General features: G+C 40.9%; 3 protein-coding genes across 3 annotated transcripts; all 3 read right to left on the bottom strand.

Annotated features, from left to right (window-relative positions):
- Positions 1 to 1,577: 1,577 nt before the first annotated feature.
- sphk2 (sphingosine kinase 2) lies at positions 1,578 to 10,432 on the bottom strand. The gene is made up of 7 exons (XM_080471644.1): positions 9,495 to 10,432; positions 7,742 to 7,891; positions 6,712 to 6,806; positions 6,415 to 6,530; positions 5,937 to 6,140; positions 4,201 to 5,824; positions 1,578 to 3,960 (listed from the first exon to the last, which is right to left on the bottom strand). Exons 1-7 carry the CDS (start codon positions 9,958 to 9,960, stop codon positions 3,898 to 3,900), a joined length of 2,718 nt encoding a protein of 905 aa, XP_080327770.1. The 5' UTR covers positions 9,961 to 10,432; the 3' UTR covers positions 1,578 to 3,897.
- A 2,798-nt stretch (positions 10,433 to 13,230) lies between these two features.
- rpl18 (ribosomal protein L18) lies at positions 13,231 to 17,647 on the bottom strand. Its single transcript, XM_080471645.1, has 7 exons — positions 17,603 to 17,647; positions 16,927 to 17,013; positions 16,701 to 16,808; positions 15,755 to 15,853; positions 15,516 to 15,639; positions 14,635 to 14,704; positions 13,231 to 13,366 (listed from the first exon to the last, which is right to left on the bottom strand). The coding sequence occupies exons 1-7, from the start codon at positions 17,603 to 17,605 to the stop codon at positions 13,291 to 13,293; spliced, it is 567 nt and encodes a 188-aa protein (XP_080327771.1). The 5' UTR covers positions 17,606 to 17,647; the 3' UTR covers positions 13,231 to 13,290.
- Positions 17,648 to 20,027: 2,380 nt separating this feature from the next.
- Positions 20,028 to 21,359, bottom strand: LOC308114882 (mpv17-like protein; the record flags this gene model as incomplete). Its single annotated transcript, XM_080472122.1, has 4 exons — positions 20,028 to 20,147; positions 20,241 to 20,270; positions 20,348 to 20,418; positions 21,038 to 21,359. 4 exons carry the CDS (start codon positions 21,357 to 21,359, stop codon positions 20,028 to 20,030), a joined length of 543 nt encoding a protein of 180 aa, XP_080328248.1.
- Between the last annotated feature and the right edge of the window lie 3,331 nt (positions 21,360 to 24,690).

Consider the following 24,690-nt stretch of genomic DNA (forward strand, 5'->3'; position numbering starts at 1 on the left):
TAAACTCAGCTGCTGCTATAAACTACACAGAATGATGGCTCACCTCTGTGACTTTCTATTGTTTTAATAAAAGGTCTTCCCGCAGAGAGATTACTGAATGGACTGGCTGTGAAGCCCAGGGTCCCATAGAGCCCCTGAGCAACACAAAAACACTGATGAAACTCAAGAATACTGTAAAATACAGAGAGAGACTAAAAAGGAACACAAAACTAAGACCAACAATATTCAGAGACAACCATAAACCCAAGAAGTACAACAAAAATGATTACAAAAGCAAAAAACACCACAAATAGATGACACACTGTAAAACAAGGTGACTTGAAAACCACAACAAGAAATGTCTCCAAGGAGACGTACTGCCATCACAACTTTAGACCTGATATAAAGAACGAAAAAAAAGAAGAAAAACAAAACAAAATACCACAAACCAGTGGATCAGTGGTAAGATCTTGCCTCACAGTGAGAAGTTCATGGGTTCAAATACTGTCCAGAGACTATTCTATGTGGAGTTTGCATGTCGTCCCTGCGTGCTTGGGTTTCCTCTGACAGTCTAATAACCCTACATTGCCCCTCGGTGTGAATGTGAATGTGTGTGGTTGTCTGTCTCTCTGTGTTCATCCAGTGATGGACTGGTGACCTGTCCAGGGTGTACCCTGTACTCAACCATAGCTAACAGGGATTGGCTCCAGCGCCCCGTGACCCTGAACAGGATAAACCAGTAGAGAATATTGATGGAGGGGTCACACTGCAATAGAACTGATTTATTAAACTAAGTACCACAAAGTGATAGAAAATCGCCACATAGATCCAAAATCAACAGCAAAATACAGAAAATACATCAAAGAGGCACAAATGACACACAAAAACAAAACCACAAAAACAAAACTGATGCTGGAAGCAGTGTCTTACAAAGAGCCATAAACCTAAAATTACAATGAAGTGAGACACAAAACTAAAACTACCATAAAGTGAGACACATAAAGTTGTTGGATTGTGGAGGAACAAATCCAAGTTTGAGTCCATGGCTCTCTCAAAAAGATGGTTATTACGAGCACTGGTTGTTTATACTTAACACTTTTTCGCAGGTTACATTCATGGAGAAAACTGGACATTTGAGGATAATTAGCAAATAATTTGTACCACTGTATAAGGTAAAACCTCTATGGATTGTGATAGGAGTGAGGTTCAATGAAAATATGGTAGTCACATGGCTGTAGTCACATTTTACAGTGGAAGTCATGCTGTTCTTTTGAATATTATTAGAACAACTATTGGAAAGCTTTGCGACACACCACCTCGAATAAGCTTTCTGCCTTATTTTAGAGATTCCCACAAACTTTACCACCAGTTCATCAAGTTCACATGAACAAATTTATTTACTTACCTTCAAGGACTTCCTGAAATTTTGCATTGATGCAAATTGGATGAATGTCAGTGACCCTTAACCAGCTAAACCTCGCTGGCTTATCAGGATTGTTTGATTGGCTGTGTGCTAGGAATTGTGACTATAACCAGTGTGGAAGCAATAAATAGTGAGAATACACTAATATGACAAGAAAAAAACAATGCACTGATTTGCTGCAGACAAACTCATGAAGTTGCATTTATTCAAACTCAATTTAACTAATAACTTATATGTAGTTCCAGTTTTAGTAATAATTACAATTTCATTAGAGGCAGTCCACAACAAAAATAGTGATGGCATACACCCCCCAACATGATAATTTCAAATAAGTATATAACACCATGGTCTCAGCTGTGGCCAAAGACGTCATACTTAAGAGGAAGGTAAACTATGACAATTCTCTTGAACTACAAGAGCAAAGATTTTGGCAATGAAACTCCAACAAAAGGTGTAAACTGTCCTATTTGTTTATCAACTTGAAATTGTGTATTCACATTCTGTGGCTATCTAAGCACAGTGTAATTGTAGTAGACGAGTTGCTTAGTGCCCTCGAATGAAAGTAAATAAAAACGGAAGAAAAAAAAAAAGAAGCCTGGTAAACAAAAGGTTTTACTCCATTTTTTTTCTCTGCAGTCAGGTTTAAACAGCTCATGATCAACAGCCAGAATTTACAGGCTTTATTTTACAAAGGCATTGATTTGTCCAGGCATGACCGAGACATACAGTAAGTTGATGATGATGATCCAAGCAGTTGGCACATGGTCTCACTGATTGATGCATTGCACATGCTAATGATTTACACTTTGTCAAGACTGAGTATATCAGCAAATTTTATCATAACAACACGGTAACTCCCATTCAAGATACAATCTGCTGTTTGGTTTTACTCAGGACCACATCATTTTTTCAGTTCCCAAATATTTTAGAACCCAGCCATTCAATTTCTTCCAACAGCAGGGCTCTGCTGTTACCTGATTCTCACTGTGAAAGTTGGTATTATCTTATGTTCCAATATGTGATTTGACAACACGGCACAGCTGGATTTTAGTGTTGTGTCCCTGTTTAACTCTGCAGCAGATTTTTTTGAAGTTTATAAATTATTTTGTAAACAGTCAATTACACTTCCCAAAAGCTATGAGTGTTCAAATAGCAACATTTATCTAATTCAGGCAATGAATATAATGAAATCCATCAATTAGTATCTGGAGTTGGCTCCAAATTCTACTGCATTTGCTTCCCAGAACAAAAGTATCTGACTCAGTGTTACTCTTTAGGTTGCAGCTAAACTATGTTATGCATTCTAGTGTTGTGATTCTCTGTGCTCTTTCAACTCCAGTTTTGTGCAAAACAAATGCAGTACTTACTACTTATCTGAGGCAAGTAATGTCTTCTAATTACACTTTGAAAGATTATTCAGAGAAAGTGACATATTGTAGAGGCCTAAGGCTGTGATTCTGAGATTTTCTGAAAACCAACAGGCTAAAAGCACTGACATAAAAGCTTGCTTTGTTCAGACAATTTATGTTCAATATGTTGCAAAAACTGACATCACCGATATCGTCTTCGTGTGTCCATTGGCTAAGAAAAACAGGCAGATTACATAAAAAACAAAGTCAGTCATGGTTACCGTTCAACGGTTCCATTGTTTCTACTAATAAAACCCTAAGAAGCTTGATCTGGTTGCTCTGCGCCGAGTCACTTACATGAGCATCTTCCTCCACTGACAGTGAACAGTGGTTACGTAGCATGCTTAAAGATGACATTAGGTAGGCGGCTCTCAATATATAAGAATAGCTTTGTTTTTCATGTGGACGATGGACTCTGATATGTGGACAAAGGTTAAAATTTAAGTTCTTCAGACAAGAGGGCAAAAGGTACAACTGTAATATACAGTGCAGATAAGGCAATCCTCTGAAGGAGTTCAGCTTTTCTATTCAAACATTTAGATGGAGGGATGGGTCCATTTTCATAGAGATTGGGCGCAATAAATCTCATTGTAATTCAATAAGTTGTCAAGCTTAATAAAAACAATTCTGTGAATTTCGGCTGATTCTCTCACCCTCAATGTAAGGCAAAAACCAGGTAGTGCGTCTCTGCATGCATACTAGTACGTATACATCCAACACATGCACTATCTGCACAAATAAAACCATAAACATTCGATTGTTCCTCCCTCGTATTATCCCAGGCTGTGCAGTTTTCATGCTTCTCAGGGTACGCTCCCTGAGCGTAATCCTCCAGCTGTGCAATGAGGCGCATTTTTCATCCATTTTCAAATTCACTAATAATCCCTGCAGTCATGCTCCAATGATGCGTGGCTCGGTGGGTTATCCCTTTCATTAATCCCTAGAAAAGCAGATTCTGCTGTTCAGGCTATGTTAAGTGTCTCAGATACGACCCCTCTCTTTCTCTCCTCGAGTGTTGATGGCAACAGAGATATGATGTAATTCAGTAGACTGCTGATATGTTGATCAATTCAACCATTCCCTGAATCAGAATCTGGTGATCTTCACTCCAGAATCTCCAACGATGAGACGGGCCATGGAAGGATGAACCTGAAACAGTCAAGTCAAGAAAAATTATTATAATCAGTCTTAATAGTAATTAAATTCTAAAAACCATTACAATTATTCTTATTCTTGAAAAAAACTAATGTAGCCCTTTTCACTGAACACGGATTTCATCAACAAATATAGACATATAAAACATGATGCTAAACAAAAGTTAAAACACCATTCATCACTACATTCAATTGTTTCTCAACTGTACACTGAGAACCATGTTTGTTTTCTGACCTGCGCCTGCAGAGGCCCATAGGGGACGAGTTCTCCGTCCACGGTGAGTGTTCCTCGGGCAGACAGAGGCTGCAGTCTGAAGGCCCTGCAGGTAACATGGCTGACATACGGCGAGCTGACGGAGTGGTGGGTTCCTCTTTCCATGGCAAAGAACAGTCTCAGTAGTGTGGCTCTGGAGATCCCTGCCCGCACAAAGGTCAAGTGGATCAGCCCATCATCAAACCTGGCCTGGGGTGCAGCGTGGAGGTCAGCCCCGAGGTGGGACTGATAAAGGGCCAGGACCAGGACAAAGTCCCCTTCGATGGTGACCCAGTCTCTTGTGGGGAGGGGCTGGTCCAAGGGTGGTAACAAGTCATCCCTTGGTTGATTTAAAGGCAGTGAGACAAATGGACGGTTCTTGAGCGGTCCTGCTGGTTCAGCAATATCAAAGTTAAAAGATGAGGACGGTGTGCGTAAACAGGGTGACGGTGAGCTGGAGTTTGGGGTGTTAGGACGGGGAGTGAGGTAGGATGAGGCGTGTGGGGATGCACAAGAAGGGGAGGACGGAGGCGTGGGTGACAGAGACAGAGAGAGGGAGGGGAGTTTAGGAGGAAGGGAGTTTGAGTGGGAGTGTTGGAGGAGTGAAAGGGGCCTCGGCCGGGAGGCGTTTTGGTTTTGGTCCAAGTTCTTGGGCTTGTAGGAGAAAGGAGAATGACGAAAGGGCGAGGAGATGGTGAGGGATCGCTCCCGGGTGACATCCAGGGGGTAAGATTCTTTTTGATAGTAGGTCCCATTCAAATCCATGTCCTCGTCTCCAAACGAGGTACCAGAATCTGATTCTCCCTGCTGACTGAGAGGTTGGCTGAAGAGAGCGTTGGCTATCTGGCTGGAAGGAGCTGAATTCTTTCTTATTGCTTGCCTGGTTTTGAGAAGGTCGTCCTGGTAAGCGACACAGCCTTCCGGCTCTTCATCTGCCTCCCGCCCCATGTCCACACCATAGCTTTCTCCTAGTTCTTGTGCATGCAACAGTCCCTCGCCCTCCACAGAACCGCTGCTGCCCTCTCCATCTTTCCCCAGGTCTTCCTCCCCCTCCTCCATCTCACCAGAGTCTTGCTCTATTGTTCCCTGTTCTTCCCTTTCATCCTTAATCCTGGACAACCTGTTCTCCCTTCCCATGAGGCATTCATCTCGCTCATTTGATTCCGAACTTGTTCCTGACCTCTCCGAACAAGTCCCCGATTTCTCTTCTTCTGCCTCCATCTCCATCTCCCCCTCCTTCTCTCTATCTTCTGCCAGGCTGCTTGCCCTTACCACGCCAGTACCTCCCCCCCTGGCCCTCTCTCTTCTTCTCTCCCTTTCCCTCTGCCTATCCTCTTTCTCCCTCTCTCCCTCCCCTTTACGTAGACTCCTCTGCTCACTGATGCCCATGTCAGAGCAGGTGCGATGGATGGGTGTTCGGCAGAAGCCCTCGAGGCCTTCTGTGATACTGCGGGAGAGGGGCCTCCTTGGTGGGGGAGGTGTGGCATCTGGCGACGTGGGGACGATGGAAGGAGGCAGATAGGACAGACGACCTTTGTAGGATCGCAGAGAGGCAATGCGCACCAAGGTTCCCAGGGTGAAGCGAGCCGAGCCCAGGCCACGATACCTGGAATAATCATACATATCAAATTAATGTCTGCTTTCCCCCCCAAAAAAGTTGGATTATGTCACATAAAGCAAGATGAATCATGAAACAACTCATGCAACTACACACCCACCTCTCACTCTCAATGTCCACATCGGACACAAAGCCCCAGGCAACAGAGAGGAAAGAAAAAAGTCTCTTGGGTGCTGCAGCGCGGCTGTTGTTAGAGGGAGCCGGGCTAGTTGTCACAGAGACCAGATCCATGGGTCGCACTCCGCCTCGACTGAGCAGGAAGCAGCAGTTCAGAAGGAGAGGTTCACGAAGGCACATGTCATACCTGGTGGAGATAGAAAACACCAGCAACAATCTCTTATCAGTAAAGCTTCAACTGCAAAAACAAAAGCTCAGTACAGTCTATCACTTTTAGAGGAAGAGAATGCTAAACGGCTATGATTGGAAAACAGGCGAATGTGACAAAATATCTGTACATATCAACGACTTTTGAAAGATGAACGTGTGATGTACGGCACACATACAGAGAAATTATATCAAATTCATAACACTGCTTCAAGGTTTAAACCGAGATGTGATGATTTCATAGATACACTCACCCTGCGTGGTGGTTGATGGAACCAGCCAGGGCATTCCCAGAGCCGCAGGGTAGAATGCCGACCGGCATTTTTATTGCTTGTTCCCAATCTGGGCGCTCCATCAGCCCATTGATGACCTAAAGCGTCATTATACAGTAATTATAAAAGCATCATACTGGTGGACACTGAAGTGCAATTAAAAGAAAGGAAAAAAAAAAAAAAGATTACGAAGAAATGACAATATATCGACTACTGTTTAACTTTACGCTTGATTGCACCTATAAGTGTCGCCCTGCTCTTCAAACAAAAGCGTCTCACCTCATGCAGCAGGCCATCTCCGGAGACAATAATGATGCCATCCCACTCTGGGAGCGAAATCTCTCTGATGAGCTCTCTGGCATGATTCTGACGTTCTGAGAAAAGATAATTAAGACAATTTTTTCTTGAAACATCTTTTGATTGTAAAATTTCATTGTATAGTCAAGCTTTTTGCGCCAAGAACTAAAATAATCCTGTCTTTTTTGTGATGGGTCATCAAACACATTTCTCTCCTACTTTATTATTTAGATAAAGATTGTCAGGCTAAAGAAAAGCATATCAATTATGAACCACTCATCTGATCACACCGCATCTGAGCCAATCATAAGCACAGAGAGGCTGAGCGAATGAAATCAACTTAAATGGAATGAAAGCTAAACTATTAAAGTGGTGTTCAGGTATGAAATACCTCAGAGCTGTACAGTGAAATATCTGAGTAAGGAGAGAGAGGGAAATATAAGAGGCTAAGTTCTGTTCTTGTATAAGGAGCCAGTAGGAAAACAGAAAGTTGTAAAGACAGGACTCACCGACACTACAAAAAAATTGTCTCGGTAATACATGTGATAGAGAAATATTGTTACAAAAAACTACAAAAATTCCAATATGAACAAAAAAGTTAACAAATGGACGATTTACAAATCCACAGGAGACACCATCATTATGATGGACACCACAATACAACTAAAATACAATCAGACTATAACCGGTGAGGGATGTTTTAATCTGATGAACATAGATGTTTTAGTTTAAGGTTGGAACTGTTTGTTTTTGTGAATGAAAAGAAACCAGTAAAATAAATCAACCTGTTCTGTGAGAAACCTCAAAAAACGCAAATAAACCCTTCCTGCTGGCTCGCTTTTCACTCGTTCAGGAAAATCCCCAAATTAGTTTCTGGGTCTACTTTGTTCTCTCAAAACTCGGCCTCTAATTGGTCAGAAAACATTACAACACCTGTCCAATAACAAAAAAGGTCAAGGTTTATTGGAATCTGAATGAATGGAGACATTCTTCTATTGTGGAGCTGTGTTACCTGTCTGAATGAGGTTATAGCTGATGTTGGCCTCTCGTATCATTGGCAGAATGTGGGTCTGACACCACTGCATGGCCTGGCCTCTCCCACTGAAGGGATTGACCAGTAACAGTAGTCGCCTGGGTCGAGGTAGCAGACTTCTTGAAAATTCTGTGCAGGAAATATAAAAGGGACAGCATGAATAAGTCAACACCTGCACAGTTTTTTGTTATCCTCAACAAAGAAAAAGGTCCATTGCATTTAAAAAGGCGGCCAACTAGGACGTAAGCAAAGCTGTTAATACAGCATTGCCCAACCCTGGACTTCTGAGAGGGTTCAACCATTTAAGACTCCTTTATTTCACCTCAAATTACCTTCTTCACGCTTTGCTGTCATTTAGTTCACCATTCAAATTAAGAAATATAGAGCACACTTGTGTAATTCCTGAAGTACCCATGAATTGTGATTAAAAAGAAAAACTCTGAAAATGACTTTAATAATCTATAGAATAATATATCCAGTTGGTGAGAAGAAGCAATAAAACAAATGTAGACAAATCCCCATATCTCCTCTTTCGATATCAGATGATATCATACAATCAAATTTATAGTAACTATAAACCAATCTAAGAAGCTACTATGGGATAAATAGATGCCAGTGATGCACGGCGGGAGACAAAAAGGCAGCACTCTCAGATAATCCGGGGTTATGCAACAAACCACAATCAAGCAAATCAGCAAAAAACCCAACAAACCACAGCTGAACTGTCTCGCGCCATAGAAATACACAGACTCAAATCAGCATGTGATTCAGAAGGGTTCAGTGAGCTACGACTGAAGCCAGATTGAAGCAGACTGGGAGTAAACAGAAAATGAATGAATGACAGCTTTACTGCTGTTAAGGAATGAGATAGTGATAGAAAATGAAAGATATCTACCGGAGCAAGCACAACTACAAAAGGAGGGAAAGGAAAGCTCAATATGTTGGCAATGGTGGAAAAAAACACAGACTGGGAAAGTGGGTAGTGAGCGGGGGTGGGCGTGGGGGGGTCTCGCTATCTGGTTGATAACTGAGGCTGGGGGTATTGCAAATGGGAAAGAGAGGCACCGTGCCGCAGCCCCACCCTCTGTCTCCACATTTGACATCAAATGATACAGGCCATGTGTGCACGGCAGATAAGAGGAAGGACAATAAAAAAACAGTTTTAGACAAATTAACTACAGAGGAAAACATAGTCATGACAAACAAATTAAACACTAAATCTCATAGCCTCTTAAAAAGTATTAGTGTTAATCTCCTTTTGTTCTACCACTAAAATGCTTAACCCCTCTGGAAACCATTTGTTCCCTCAACTTGCTGTACATAACATAGGGTCACTGTGACATTAAGCTATACTTAGAAAGCATTTACAAATAGGGCATAAATCAAGGTGGAATAAAGTCACAGAATGCTGTTTTCTGCAGTAAACAGGATTTCAAAACTAATATAAAGTTCAGACGAAGTAAAACCCTTATCTTCTATTCTGCTTTATGCTGCGACTGGCACTGGAGCCAATCCAGCTAGGGGCAAAGGCTGGACACACCTGCCTGGACAGATTGACACTCATAAACCCTAATCAGCTCTTTTATTGAGACCATAAAGTAAATCAATGTATCAGTGACCAAATGACTAAACACCAAAAAAATGTGAAGCTAAAAGGCAACAACATGGTTTGGTAAAAATCACTCCACGTCAACAGAAGTGGAGAATGGAGCGCCGGGTGAAACCCACTCACCTGTGTCAGCAGTGACGGTCACACCTCTGAGTAGACACTGCACGGCAGCTGACCACCTCTCAGCTTCAGGCCTGCTTTCCGCCAGGTAGGCCCTCACCTGCCTGCGCCGAGACACTCCTTTCCGTCGTTTTCCTGGTGGATACCAGTACAGAACCAGCAGAGGGGGCGCAGGGGCCCGAGGGCAGCTGCACCCCACCAGCTCGGACAATGGCAGCAGGAGGCGGGCTTCTTTTCCCGGCCGCGGCGACAGGCGCTGAATGTGTATGTGGGTGTGAGTGAGGGTCAAGGCATAGTTGGATGTGGGAGCTGGAGTTGGGGAGGCAGCGGGGGAAAGTCCTCCTGGACCCCCTGGGCTGTTGGGGCAGCTGTTATTGTTGCTGCTGCTGCCGCCAGATCCCCAGCTGGCAAACTGGCCATGAAGCAGAGCTTCTGCCAGGGAAGGGGAGGACGGTTCTGGGGATCGCATCCTCACTGCTCGAGTGGGGGAAGTTTACCGGACGAACCAGCTTTACGTGAGGCTTTCCAACAGGCCGAGGCTTGACTAGAGTCAGTAGTCTGGCAGTTCTTCAGGATTTGCCAGGAAAATCAAAATCTATGTCCCGAGAACTTTATCTCTTAAAAATCAATTATTTTGTTCGGCGCTCGCGTTGAAAAAGCAAAGTCACAACAACAACAAAAAAAAATCTTTGTTCTTACTTGTCCCTTTCAGATATGTGTCTTCATTTCATAACAAAAAAGAACTAGTTCCAGTTCAAATCTCCTGGGTTTTTTTTCTGTGTAATCTTCCGGTGAAGATGAGAACTACTAAGTTTCAGTCGTTTCAGTCACAGTTAGAAAACTCCTGTCACAGTTTGATGTGAAGAGCTTCTACAGTTTGCTGCTAGCTGAAAGGTGGATGGGAAATACTTCAACATATTCAAAGACAATAGAGTTTCAAGAAGTAAAGTCAGTCATTTAAACAAAAAAAAGTGTTCCTCACAAAGATTGCATATGTAGAAAAATAAGTTTACATTTAAACCTAAAGCCACCTATACTGAGAACAATATAAGGCAGCTAAGCAGCTACTTGACAATAACAACAAATCTTTAAATAATTACATAAAAGGACAAAACTGAAACTCTTAGTTGCATTAAAAAATTATCCATTAAGTATGAACAGAAATAGCCAACACATCTTGCTTAAACAAGAAGGCAACAACAATTAAATTAAATCAATGCACAGGTAAGGGTTTCTGTAAAGTCTGTTGCATGGAAAGTGCTGCCTGAAAGTAATTAATGCCATGAAGATATGATAAGTGCAGGTTTGTCAAGACCTTTGATACCTCTATTGCTATCTGGAATCTCAGTGATAAATGGGAGGCGGACAAGAGGAGTGAAGAGGCCAGTTCTCTTACACAGTAGTGTGATACATAAAAGTTTCATCCAAGCAAAAGTACTGGGTAAGACTCGGTAAGACTGGTGGAGCGACAAGAAAAACAAAAATACAACAAGAACCAAACAAAAACGGAAACAAAAGACAAACAAGGAGACAGTTCCAGGTGGATCCTTAGTTTATGTCATCTTTATGCCTGAGTGGAGCCTCACGTTCCCTCCCAAAGGTCTCTGTTCCTGTACGAGGACAAACAAGGACAACAGTCAAGTGTGAAGGTGATTTAAAGTGAGTTTCATCAATGCATGTTTACAGTAAGGGGATAGAAAACAAAAATCCACTACATGAAGGATTGTCTTGTGCAAAGAATAGTAATTCCGCATTACATTACTGGAGCGAGTTCAGAAAAGAACCGTTACGATAAGAAGAACAGATTACAGTTACAAGTTGAAGCAATACCGGATCATTGTCGTCCCTTGACCTAAGGTGCGTCAGAACTGAAGCACATGAGTCAGAGTCACGCTTCTTGAACCGCATTGCTGAGGCACCATATTAATTTGGATGAAAGGTTGCATGAGAAAAACTAAAATTTTTACACTTGTCCTTATATTGCAAAAAAAATAAAAAATGGTTACATGAGTTTGAATGTCACCACAATTAGTCCTTCTGTATTTTTGTCAGGTTGGATTACGGTGACACAGCGTTTTTCTCCGATTGCTGACAAAAAGATTGCGGAATATAGGAGGTTTCACAATACGCATTATATTTTAGACATGTCACACAATCCTAATGACAAATGGTACGACAGTAGGTTAGATCAAAACATTTTCAAGATATATACAGCCAACTTTGAGATAGTAATTATAATGGTGCACAGGAAAACCCTATTTGTACAATTGGGGGAGATCACTGAGTAGTTTCTTGATACCTTCTATCTACCATTTCAGGTTTGCAGTGATATTTAACCTCCCAGTCAACAAGATCCTGATCATTACAATTCAATGCAGCGACTTCAGCCTTTTTTTTTTTTTTCTGTTTCAACTATGGCAATAAAGTCCACACGTCATTAAAAGAGGCAGGAAACATTATGCAAGCTGTCGTGCAGACAAAATCAATACTTGGCTGATGTCCTGCCCTGATAAAGCTCACCCACAGAAAAAAAGCACCTCACTGATGCCCATTGTTGCACCTTACGTCCTTGAATCGCAGGGCGGGGACACCCAGAAATAACAACACAGGCTAATTCTGTCCCCCCACACACACAATGAGGCTCCTGTTGGGTGACTTCGGGGTATTTTTGGGTCCAAGTGTCACCGACAATACAGTCTGAACTCAGGGGGGATTTATATACGATAATAGGGGGCTGAACAGCTTTGTTTATCAGCAGTGAAGATGAAATGTTCAAAGCTGTGTCACACAGTTGAACTTTAATCGATACTGCAGCCTGTTAGCCGGCTAACTTTAGCTGTGTCTCAACACTAGTAAAGCGATGAATTTTTTTTTATTTAAAAAAAAAAAAAAAAAATGTTTTTAATAGTTTAATGCTATGGGGGTAGTTTTAGTTAAACACAGAAAGGAGAGGGTGGTCTTAAGGAACGTTCGCTGCCGTTCACTGACAGACGCAACACAGCGGCGACAGTTAGCCGCAGTTAGCAGTTTGCTAGTCAACATGTAGCGCAAGTTTAAAGCCAACTCCACGAACCGTTATGGAAATTGGTATTTTTATCGTTAACCAAAGCCAGGACCGTACCGAGACGCCACACTTTGACACGCTACGTTGGACTTTCCCCACCTGCTTTAACGACATACCAAAGTTAGCCGACGTGGTTGGCTAGCGGGCGTCAATGTGCCTCCAGCAGCAACCGAAACGAAAACAAAGACGAGTTCACACTTTTCTACCTGCTCGAGGGGAAATATGGCAACTGCAAAGGTCCATCAAGCAACGAAAAAACCCCGGCATTACCTCATCTTGTCCCCCCCCCGGCTCTCGACGACAGATAGCCGCTGTGCTGCGATAGCGGCGGCGGCTCGGTGCTCAGGAAGTGTCTGGAGACCAAGCAGCGGCAGCAGCGGCTCTGAGCGGCGGAGAGGAAACCCAATGACGATAAGGAAAACACCGCAACACCCACCCACATTCTCCAATCATTGACGGACCACCGCTTCCTGCCAGCTCATTTGTTATCAGCCGGCCGATAAATGCTGATCAAAAGAATCACCGTACTTTATAATTTACTTAGAGAATGGGGAGCTTACAGTTCGCCCTCTCTTTTAATCATCATCCATGTTTGTTTACAAAAGCTGATTTGAATAGAAAAGTCAGTAAAGGGTGTTTGTGAAAAGTCTTAAAAAAACAACAACCTCAAGACAATTCATTTTGTACAGCCAATCTTTTATTCGAGTCAGAAGGCATGATAAACAAAAACGCAGATTAGTTCTTGTAGCCACGGCTGGCTCTGCGACCACGGGCTCTCTCGAACTTCCTGCCCTTGGAGCGGATATAGGGCCTGAAAACAAAGAGACAGAGTTTTAAACTTAGACAATACACATCAAATATTTTTACCCTCATGTTTACCAGCCCCAGTCCAATGAGTCTTTTATTTTATTGTGACGCAATAACAAAACCTGTAGTGATTAGGGATTTGAATCAAACCTTTCATGGAAAGGTATTTGTGTCATCCTGTGAATCACCATCCAGCTGTGGTGATGGATCATTAGACTCAGGGCTAAAATATTTCCCACAACGTAACATGAAGGAATTTTGTAAACAGCTACAGCCCTTCCTTTTATACTAAACATGTGTTTATTCCAAGGTAAGTAACTTTGGATTAAACATCTGACATCTCATAAAATACGGCTCCCCTGTAAAACAACCATATAAAGTTATTTTCTTTCTCTGTTACAACAGGTTTGTCAAAATAGAAACTCTATAATATATAAAGACATTTACTTCAAGTTTTCAATAGAATTATCTGCAGTTTTTATTTTGTCCACTGTGAGTCACACTTTCTTCTATTCCCACACTCAAACTGACCAGCAGTTAAGGCAATTTGTCTGACTTATTGGAATTTGAAGGGATAAAATCACTCAAGAGCTGCATGCAACCATGTAGTGATGTCAACAAGGCACAGAGGTAAACAAAGTGTCTCACAGTCCCAGCCACTTCCTGACAAAACCCCCTACTTAGCAGCAGGAGCTCCTTGGTTTCTGTATCTTTGACCTGTAATCTAGTCGCTTCTTGATGGTCGCTATGGTTGACAGTTGTCTATGCAGCATAAACAAGGTTTTAATTGTGTGACTGAGGCAAGGGCAACATGTGTACAGCTTCAGATCAGAAGTTGATCCCCAAGTTCACATCAACAATGCACCCTTAAAGGAGAGTTACTATTAGTGGGTTGTCAGGTCAGTTAAAACTACTTTACAGTAGGCCCAGCAGAAATCGTAAAACATTGATGGAAAACAAACAGAACATAAAGTGTCTCCCCCATAACTTAATTTCTTCAACTCCCAATTGTTGCTCATATGATAAGGAGAAAGGAGAAGCTAAATCAAAATCTGAGTCCAAGTATCTCACATATTGCGCCTTTTCTCATAAAATTATGCAATTTTGGTCTTTATCTCTATTTCATTCCTTTTATAGCCCAACCATGCCACCAACCAGCAGATGAGCCTATTAATAAATAACGTTCAATGTTCTTCATTCTACAGCAGTTTGATGTCAAAGTAATTTAAGAATCCTTGGTTTCAACAACAGTATCAGTCAATGTGTACATACTTGGTATGGCTGTGAGGAGTTCCAGGAGCTTTTCCAAAGTGCCTGTAGACCTCCCTGGCTTTGCGGGGTCCTGAAGAACAGAAACATCAGATTAGTCACAACAAAACACAAAGCTATCCATCAGTAGATTTCTGACAATCTTTAGTTTTTTTCCAATATAATGTGCCACTCATGCATTCATTTTCAACGCAGAATGCGTGACTTGTTAAGTCGAGACACCTGCTTCACTGTTTGAAAAACAAAACAAAAAAACGGCAATGCTGCAATTATGTCCAAATTAAAGATATTTCAAAACCCCCAAATGAAACTGAGCAAGACCACAGATTTAGGTATTTTAAGTGCTACAACATGAGCAAAGAGCTGATGACTTCTCTTGAAATGACAACATAGGATTTATTCATATACAATCTGCCGGATTGTGTTGCTGGTAATGGATAAACATGTAGGCTCAAGAATGAAAATAACTTGGAGCAAAATTTAGTTTCTAAGTTTATGCCATGACAAGTTGGCCAATTTGAACTAAAAAGGTGAGCTGCACTAATCAACTGTGATCAATATGAAAACAGAAGAACTTCCAGGTCACAATGAAGAACTATTTCCTATCATCAGACGAGGATGAATTTCAATGAGTTTTCTCAGAGTTTGCAAACAATGACTCCTGTTATGAAAAATGGCTTCTAATTAAGAAATGGAAAAAAAAAAAAGCCTAAATAGTCCAGCTCATCCTTCGAAACACTTCCTTCAGTGACTCAGCTCAAAAACATGGAAGAAGAATGTCATTTTATGTCACAATGCGTTCTAAAAAAATTTTTTTGTCACCATTGTTGGGAGTTTCTCAAACTAAAGAGAAAGAGGGGAAATAAATCAAAACATGCATTTACCTGACAGCAGCACTGTGCCATGTCCTTTAGGAGAAGCCAAAGCCAGCTGGTCAAAGGTCATCACCTGACCTCCTGACTTCAGGATCCTGCGGCGAGCACCGTCAGTTACCCTCAAAGCGCAGATCTATGGATTAAAAAAACGGAGTTCTTCAGAGAAGCTTCAATGTTGGGGTAGTACAAGATATAATATGCAAGAAAGTTTAACAGTGGCTACATTTATTACTTTTTTTTTTTTTTACCTTGAGTTTGGGGATATCCTGAATCCTGACATCATCAGTGACGGTTCCCACAACAACAGCAGTTCTGTTCTCGCGGCCAGGCATCTTCATCTTACGAATCTGTTAGCAGAACATGGATACAGTGAATATGCAAAATGATAATGTATTTATTGCTAAACTGATAGAATGTAGAAAAAGCACCAGCTACAATTAGTTTGGACAAGTCTGTTTAAAATAAGCATGAGATCTATTCCATCTTTCCACAAGGTCGTGTTTAACGCAGTAACACCTCCTGGAAGATACACTGCAAGGTCATGATTATCTCAACTCTCATGGAACTTTGTGGATTTTGCTTAAATCCACTTGATATGGACATCGGAACACAAAAAATACATCAAATCATTGATTTGAGGCAAACGGTAAGATTGAGATGCTCCAATGAAGCCATGGGTTCAAAAACTCCACAGTTTACAAATGTACAACGATGCTTGGCATTCAAGAGGTGAAACTGGTGGACCAAACACATTGTGGTGGACTGTAACAGCAATTCTTCGGAATACTTGTTTAACACTAAAATTCTTTATTTTGTTCACTCAAATCACCTTTATTTTTGATCGTAACTTGGCCAATATCTAAACCAGAGATTAATAATTCCTTTGGCATAGGATCACCCTGTAAATCTACTAACCACACATCAAAAACAGAATCTCAGGTGCCAAATATGATTTAATACATCTCTGAACAGTTTTAGCAGAATACATACTACTTGCCAATGTAGTACTATTCCTGAGCACATAAACATCCTTTGAGTCAAATTGCACTGCCATTACAAGTTTCATAGTATACAAAAATACAGCAACACACATCACGAAGTGAAGGTTGACAATGTGTCTATTGTTTTGAAATGAACCAGTAATGAAAATTATAGTTATTGAAGTACAAGTTGGCATCATCAATTTGTACTGACCAGACGGGAGATGGAGATTGGAGGCCTGTTAGTCCTGCTCATGAACAGTCTCCTCAAGACCACCTTGTTGAAGGGAGCATCTGAGCGGCGAGCAAGGAACCTGTACAACTAAGATAAATAAAACACATACATGGAATTACACGTCAAGGGATAAAACTAAGGGGGGGTGGGGGGGTGCACATTAACTGCAGACACTGTGACTACTTCAGGTGCCAGAATCATTTACCTTGACCAGGAGCCTCAGGTAGATATCCTGGCTCTTTGGCTCCTTCCTGTGAACCTTGCGGTCCTTGTTGTGTCTGATGTCGACTCCCTTTAAAAGATTATAAGAAACATTAATGCACAATGCAATTATTGTACAATCACCACAGCCTTACTTCAAATACACTATCAAGCACCTCAAAGCCAGTTTCCACGATTATATCAGAACCTAATTTAGTAGTTTTCTAACTTATATGTATAATGGATCATACTCTTAACTTTAGCAGCGTAAAGTAGCAGTGGCCCATTCACACGTTGACATTACAAAGCTAACCGTTAGCATACACCGATCAAAACAGATATGAAGCAGCTTTTCCACGAATTTACGTTCTAAAGACATCAATAGAACCCAAAACGAAGATTGAACATCATGTGGCGCATTTGGAACACATTTAACATCTGTTTCTTTGGCCAATCTCAAGGTTCAAGGCGGGTGTCCGGACAGCACCGGTATCATTTCCAAAGAAGACAGGCTAACACCACTAGCACGGCCATAAAACACAAATAACACCACGGGTGCAACGTAAATCATGTTTAGAACATTTAAGTGTTCTTATTCACAAGATGGGGAATTTTAATTCAGAGGATTGCGACGGATAATCGGGCTATCGTGCTTTAAAAATCCAGCTAACGTTACCTACCATCTTGGGCTCAGAGCGGAAAGGGAAAAGGAAGAGAAGAGGTCTCGCGATAAGATGTGCTCTGTAATCTCGCGCCTCTGATTGGCTAGAGACAGCGCGAGCACCTCTCGTGGACGAGATCGTAGTATACAATCATTTCTTCAATATTGAATGTGTTTCGGTTTAACGGTGATAGTATTTAAATATCATACTTTTTAAAAAAAATAAACTGTCATATTTTGACACATACTATAATTGCATACGATTTTCTACTTGCATTTCTACATCTACTACTGTCACATCATATTATTTTTTATATTATATTTGATTCATTCAGCTTCTATACCATCCATACATATACTATATCACTTTATACAAATTAGAGTCTTCTGAGCTCATTCCAGCACATAATGTTCCAATACAGGATACATTCTGGGTAGGTCACCAGCCCATCAGAGGGCAAACAGAGCTGACAACCACACATCCACATATATGCACCTGTAGGAAATTTAGGCTCATCAAATACATGCAAAGGGAGAACATGCACATAACACAAGGACCACATCTGAAACCGGCAAGCTTCTTACTATTGGGCAAGAGTGTAAACCACCTGTGTGGCTGAGACTTTAATTCATTATATCACATTTATATACAGTACTATTGGAGCTGGAGCCAAGTCCAGCTAACTATGGGCAAGGGACTGAGGTAGGAAACCTGGAGGAAACCCACGTGCGCACACAGGGAGAACATACAAACTCCCCACAGAAAGATACGGCCGGGACTTGAACCCATGACCTTCTGTGAGGCAAGAGCACTAAGTAGTGTTCCATCTTGTGGCCTCCCATTACTATTGAAAAAATATATTCCTTTCTGTATAAATTTTGTATCATATTAATACTAGATTAATTGACTAGCTATAATTCCTGAATTATAGCCAGGAGGTGCCTGAAGGAGAATCGAGAAGGGACACTGGGCCAAACAGAAGCCACCAAGCCAAGAGGGGGCAGGACCCCCCATACCCCATAGGCCAGGACTACACACAGATCTGCCAGGGGAGCCCACTGTACACCAGTCAAGCTCAATGAACACAACCCTTTAAACACCTTGACACGGCTTCAAATATGACACCTTCACAGCATTTTTTTATGCACAAACTTGGTTTATTGTTTTGTTTTTGGTGTTTTTTCCCCAGAGAGATACAGTCAAACATATGAAACAAAAGCAGTTATTGTCCAAGGAGATGAAAATAATAGAGAGCGTTTTAAATTGCCCAACAAACAGAACCCCACCACTTTTAAAATACCTAAACAATTATAATATTATTAATAACAAATTGTAAAAGAAATACATGTAAAATTTTAAAAAGCAACAGGAGGAGAAAAGCTATAAAGAACATAAATATAAATGCATGAAAGCAAAAAAAACCCAACAACAATAAATCTTCCTAGCTAGACAGCATCAGATCTTCATTGGGTAAGTCTGCTGTGACTGGACCCCAAAGTTCTCAAAATCTGGTGTTGTTGCCATAAAATCTTTTCCAACTTGAGGAACTGGATTTTCAAGTTTTTACAATTACTCTTCTAGCTTGTATAGTAAAAGTATCACACTTCCATTTGGTGTAGAAAGTGAGAGTGAGGGTGGAGACTCTAAACAGAGTAATTCAAAATGCAGGTCACTTTTGATAAGGGGTCAAAAAAATCTGTGACCAGTAGTTGTTACATAACATAAGCACTTTAGGTTTACTGGCTACTCTAAATTGCACTGATTTTAATTTTCATTCAGTTTATTTGAATGACCAAAATGAAAAAAAGAGATTGTCAATCTGATGTCTGTGTTTTGTGTAGTTATCCTTGTCATTAATTTACAGTCCAGTAGTCGGTAGAAGAGGGTTGGCAAAACATAATGGCGACAAGGGGCTTTTCTCACTCCAAAATGATTAGCTCAAGGTAACAGAAATTGTAGTATTGTCACACAGCTCAGCACAGTAAAGCTGAAACCTCTTAAACACAAAAACATTACTTGAATGACATCGTTGAACACATAAAATTAAATATATTATTATGACACATTTGCACACAAATGTGCCTTTAGTTTCAGAATGTAAAAAAAAAAAAAATAAGAATAAGACCATAAGACCAAGTGTATTACTCTAGATTGATTAGATTGGTAGCTACAAAAAAACAATAATATCAACCCTTTAATCCATTTGTGTAGTCACAAAGTCTCTGTAATATTGAGTTTATGCATTATTTTATTCATGTCTTGGTTCATTTCAATGAACAAAGTGAGCATAAAGAGCAGATCAAACATCGGTGGACAGATCATTGAGAGACGTGATTGTTTTTCCTGTTCCTCCCTGGTTGGATTCATAAGTCCTATCTGTCTTTCAAAAGGCTTCAGTAGAAGTCCTCATTTTACAAAAACCTGCAGCTGCGGGGTCTCGGGTTCATTCAGGTTTGCTGCTGCCTTGCTGTCTGAGGTGACACAAAAAGCATGTGAACGTCAGAGCAATGCCTCCCACAAACGCTGTTCGTGCCACCGGAGGGATGAAAGCAAAGTTCACTGCCTGGGGAGGTACAAAACAATACAATGGTTACTTCCCTTTAAAATGTGTTTATTATATGTTTCTTTCTCTTAATTTGAAATGTTCACATCGTACCTGCATTGTTGACCAATACACCACTCCTGTCTATAGATAGAGAGATTGATTTCAGAAACATGTGGCACATGGATAGATTGAAGGATGAACTATGATCGTGTACACACTTTATATGAGGTCCAGAAGTTTTGCCTCCAGTCCTCAAGAGGATCGTCTTTGTTTTCTAGAAAACTTAAACCTAAAAAAAAAAAAAAAGAAAGAAAAGAAAATCATCGTTTTAAAAGACAAAATATATTGCAGTTTACTTCTGTTGAAGTTAGTTTGTGTGACCTAAGGTTTGTGTATGTGCACATCAGGTCAGGTATGTCCGAGAAAGCTAGATATAGAAACAGTTAACAATAATTCATATTGATTAAACACAAATATTAAACTTGAGTTAATTATTTTAATGGAAAAACATACCTATTTCCTCCTAATCAATAATACAACTCGGAAACCAATAGAACTCCATCAGAAATCAGGCTGTCTATTTATATAGTTTAATTTATTTGAATGATTTGGTTTGGGAAAGAATTTGCATGACATATATAATCATCATGGTGTGGTTGTAAAATAGATCCAAATCTGAGACTGTGAGGGTTAGGGGTTAATGTTAGGGTTGAATTCATTACCTATGAGGTGGAAGTGTTAATCACTACACCACAGTGTGGCCCTACAACATGTGCTGTGGTGGTTACATCACGTATACAAGCAAAATAGTTGTGGCTTCAATATTAAGCAAGAGCCCAGTCTCCTCTCTGTGGGTTAATCCAGACCCTGGACTGAGGGCAGGATGACCACCTTCCTAAAACACTTACCAACATAAAAGGCACTTATGGTGAGAGGAGCCGCGAACAGCTGGTCCACCACAACTTTTCCTGCCACAGCTTTAACTCCGCCCCCTGGCAGCATCCTCTCCAGCCACCGCAGCCAGTGGTAGTTGAAGTTGGCGTGGAAGCAGAAACCGACAGTGGCCACTCGAGCTGTCTGACACAAATCGATGCCGGCCGAGTCCCCCGATACTCCCTTCCCTCCCAGCACACTCTGCTGTATGAGGTCAGCTGAAGCAAAGAGTGCGGTGTAACCCAGCACGTTGCTGATGTATGGGTGGGCCTTGAACAGAGCCCACACCCGACTCATGGTCAGAACTCTGATCGGTGAGAGGAATAAAGCTGAATTTTATTCAACTTGAAAGCACCAGGTGACTTTGCTGTACAAAGCGATATATTTCAAAGTGAGGGAAACTTTTAAATCAATGAACAATAAAGGGAGGAAAAACAAGCTGAGATAATTATGAGTGATGTTTGATCAATGACTGTTAGCACGGGTTTCCTAACAGCAAATTTAAAATAGTAATTGATCTGTCTTCAAATGATTACTTTCTCCCCCCAAGAAACCCCAAACCAAACCTACCTTCAGTGTGGTCCTTCTCACCCTCTCTTTGAATTGTCAGACCCAAAGAGACACTCAGACTCTTCTGATTGGCTCTGTTGGATGAGAAGGAGGTGCAGCACGTAGCAGCAGATGTAAATCCACAAGAGACTGCAGTTTCATGTGGTCAAAGTTCTGCCTTCACTGCAAGGCCGTGTGATAAAAGATTTTATCAGCCTGCTGGAGAGAAATCTGAGAAAACACCACATGTGAACAAAGAAACCGAAGTGACTGACACAGCAGGAATTCATAGCCTGTGACAGAAATCCCAGCATTATCATTTAAGCATTTTTCTAAACTCTAGTTGCCGGTGTCAGACAGTAATTGTGTGACTTACCACAGATTCTACTCATTGGTGAAGGCCTTAAAGTTGAGCCGAAACCGGAGTTTGTTGTGCAGGCCCTCTGCTCAGAGGTACATGTGGTGTCACTATAAATAGCTGCCACTCCCACAGTTGTCAATCCCACACTGACAGCAAAGAGCCACAGCATCGGAAACGTCTTTTCACCATTAGATTGAATGAAGGTAGACAGCTGCATTTACTGCAAATGACCAATGTATTGTTCTGAGTTATAGTAAATATAGACAATATTTACATTCAGGCAGGGGATTGGAAGGGATTAAAACTTCCCTGGCAGATGTGCCCATTCATCCCACATGTGTAGGGTTAATATGGAGAGCAAAGAAACCCAGACATCTCAAATACAAGTGAAACAGAGCTGCCAACTTGTTGTTGTCAGAAATGAGAGTGACTGTCTTTATGCAGGAGGCTCAGTCGTCTCAATCCATCTATCAGGTCAAAACTCCACAACAGGGCAAACACATGCTCACACCCACATATATAGGGCATTTAGACTGACCAATTAATGTCAAATGTGTGTTTTTGGACTATTGAGGGCACCTGGAGTACCTGGAGAACATGTAAACTCCACACTCAATACTCAATACTCAATGTTTGTGCAAATGTCACAGGAATGAACATTTATAATTAAAGAAAGGCAACTGTTAAGAACAGAAAAGAAATAATAAAGTGTAATCGTGGAAGCAAAAGAAACATAAGAATTTTCCAATTCTATTTTTGTGTCACTTTGTCCCGTTCATTAACAGGAGAGCATGTTCACCCACCTGCTGCCATAGATATGTAAAAATCGTTATTTGGAAGCTGCCCTATTGAATTGTAAAGGTCAATTAAAGCCACTAGCAACCATCTTCGCTCTTCCCTCTGAGAATGTGGTAATTGGTGCCAGAGTTTAAGCAGATCAATTAAAGCCTCATGAACTGCTTCAACCGCTGTGTTTGTGTCTGTCAGTATTTATTAAGCTGCTTTTAGTGCGGCACACAAAGGAGGCGTGAGGACACACTTCCACAAGCGGTTGACTCCTCAGATAATTGCCTTCTTTCTTTTCACTGCGCCTCATGGTGTCCTCTCTCACTGTCGACCTGCTGCAGTAAAGAAAAAAGGAATGTGTTTTTTTTTGCTTTGTGTGCTGACATCATTTAGGCTTAATTTGTGCCCACAGACACACAATGTTTGAGCACATATACATCAGCAATTAAATGGCCACACCTTTGGCCTGGCTGCCCGCCTCCTCTCTCCTCAGTTTGTAGGAAGGAACGAGGAAACTCTGCAGCCCGAAGACGAAAAGGTAAGAGGCATTTCCTCGTGATGCTTTTACAATAATTAAAAAAAAAGAAGCTACACAGCTGTGTTTCCATTCTACTCATCTGTAGTTGTCAGTTCTGCTCAGCTGTCAGTTTCATCCCAGTTTAAGATGAACTCTGATTTATTGTCAACATTTACTGCTCAGTGCTAATTTTCACATGTCAAATAGTTTACATTTTTTTCTTTAGTGCTGATAAATGACTCATATAAATAAAATTTGGTCTTTGATCACTTGTCTTATGTTTCTCTGTAAATCTGTAGATTTTAAGGGGTGAAACCGTACTGTTTACTCTTACGATATCAAACCTCTTATTAAACTTGCAGTCCTTTGCATTTGTTTTTAGCTTGTAGCCACTTAAAAAAAAAAGATGATGGGTTTAGTCTATTTAAACAATTCTATAATGGAAGTTTTATTTGCAGTCAGAAAAAGTAAAATGACAATATACTGTAGTTGTAGGAAATAGAGGAAAGTGAAAAAAATTTAATAGTTCTGTTCTTTCATGCATTGTTTTTATTTACAATTTTTCTTATTGATCATATAGAGACTGGTTTAGATTTTAGCGACCAGAAGACTTAGTAACATATTGTAATAAAATGTTAAATTAACATGACTGTTTCCTAGTGATCACTTTTAAAGGTGAAATATTTTGTTTAAATTAGAAATGTAGAATCTGTAGATCTGAATTTGTTCATTCATCAGTTGCTTTAGCTTGACATTACATTAAAAAAAAAAATAAAAAAAAGTTCTTACTTCTCGATTTGACAGCCATGCGACCGTCTATCTCTGTGAGTCTGGACCCCGGCTTGGAGCGAGGGGTCCCCTGGGGTCGTGACCTCTACACCTTTGTGACCTCAGCAGCAGGTCACATGATGAGGACGCTGCAGAAACCCCGAAAGAACCGGCCGTCCAAACGGCAGGTCAACCACCGGCGCTTTCTGCACAACATGATTCAGAGGTGTGTTGTGGTGTGAAACGTTCCCCGACACTACAATGATTATATTAACGCAGAGGTTAAACAAGGGCTCAATGTACAGTTCAACCATGTGGTGGAACAAAGTTTTAACTCTAAAAACAAAGTTTAAAAGACTCCATGTGTACCACGATTAGTCTATCGGCTGAGTTCTGTTGTCTGAAACTTTTATGACCTCTTGCTCGCGATCCACAAAATAAACTATATCTGAAGCCGCAAAATATATTGAACCTTTAGAATGATGTAACAGCTAAAGTTATAGAAAAATCTACAATTTGAAACATTTTATTACTTTTAAAAAAAGATTTTTACCATGTTTTAGTTAGAGTTTCAGTCTTTTTGCCATACTCGCCGTCTTACGTGTTCATTTTGACTTTAACCGTTTAAACTCGTTCAGGCTCTGTTA

Source organism: Lipophrys pholis (assembly GCF_963383615.2).
Source record: "Lipophrys pholis genome assembly, chromosome: 9".
Classification (NCBI taxonomy): domain Eukaryota; kingdom Metazoa; phylum Chordata; class Actinopteri; order Blenniiformes; family Blenniidae; genus Lipophrys; species Lipophrys pholis.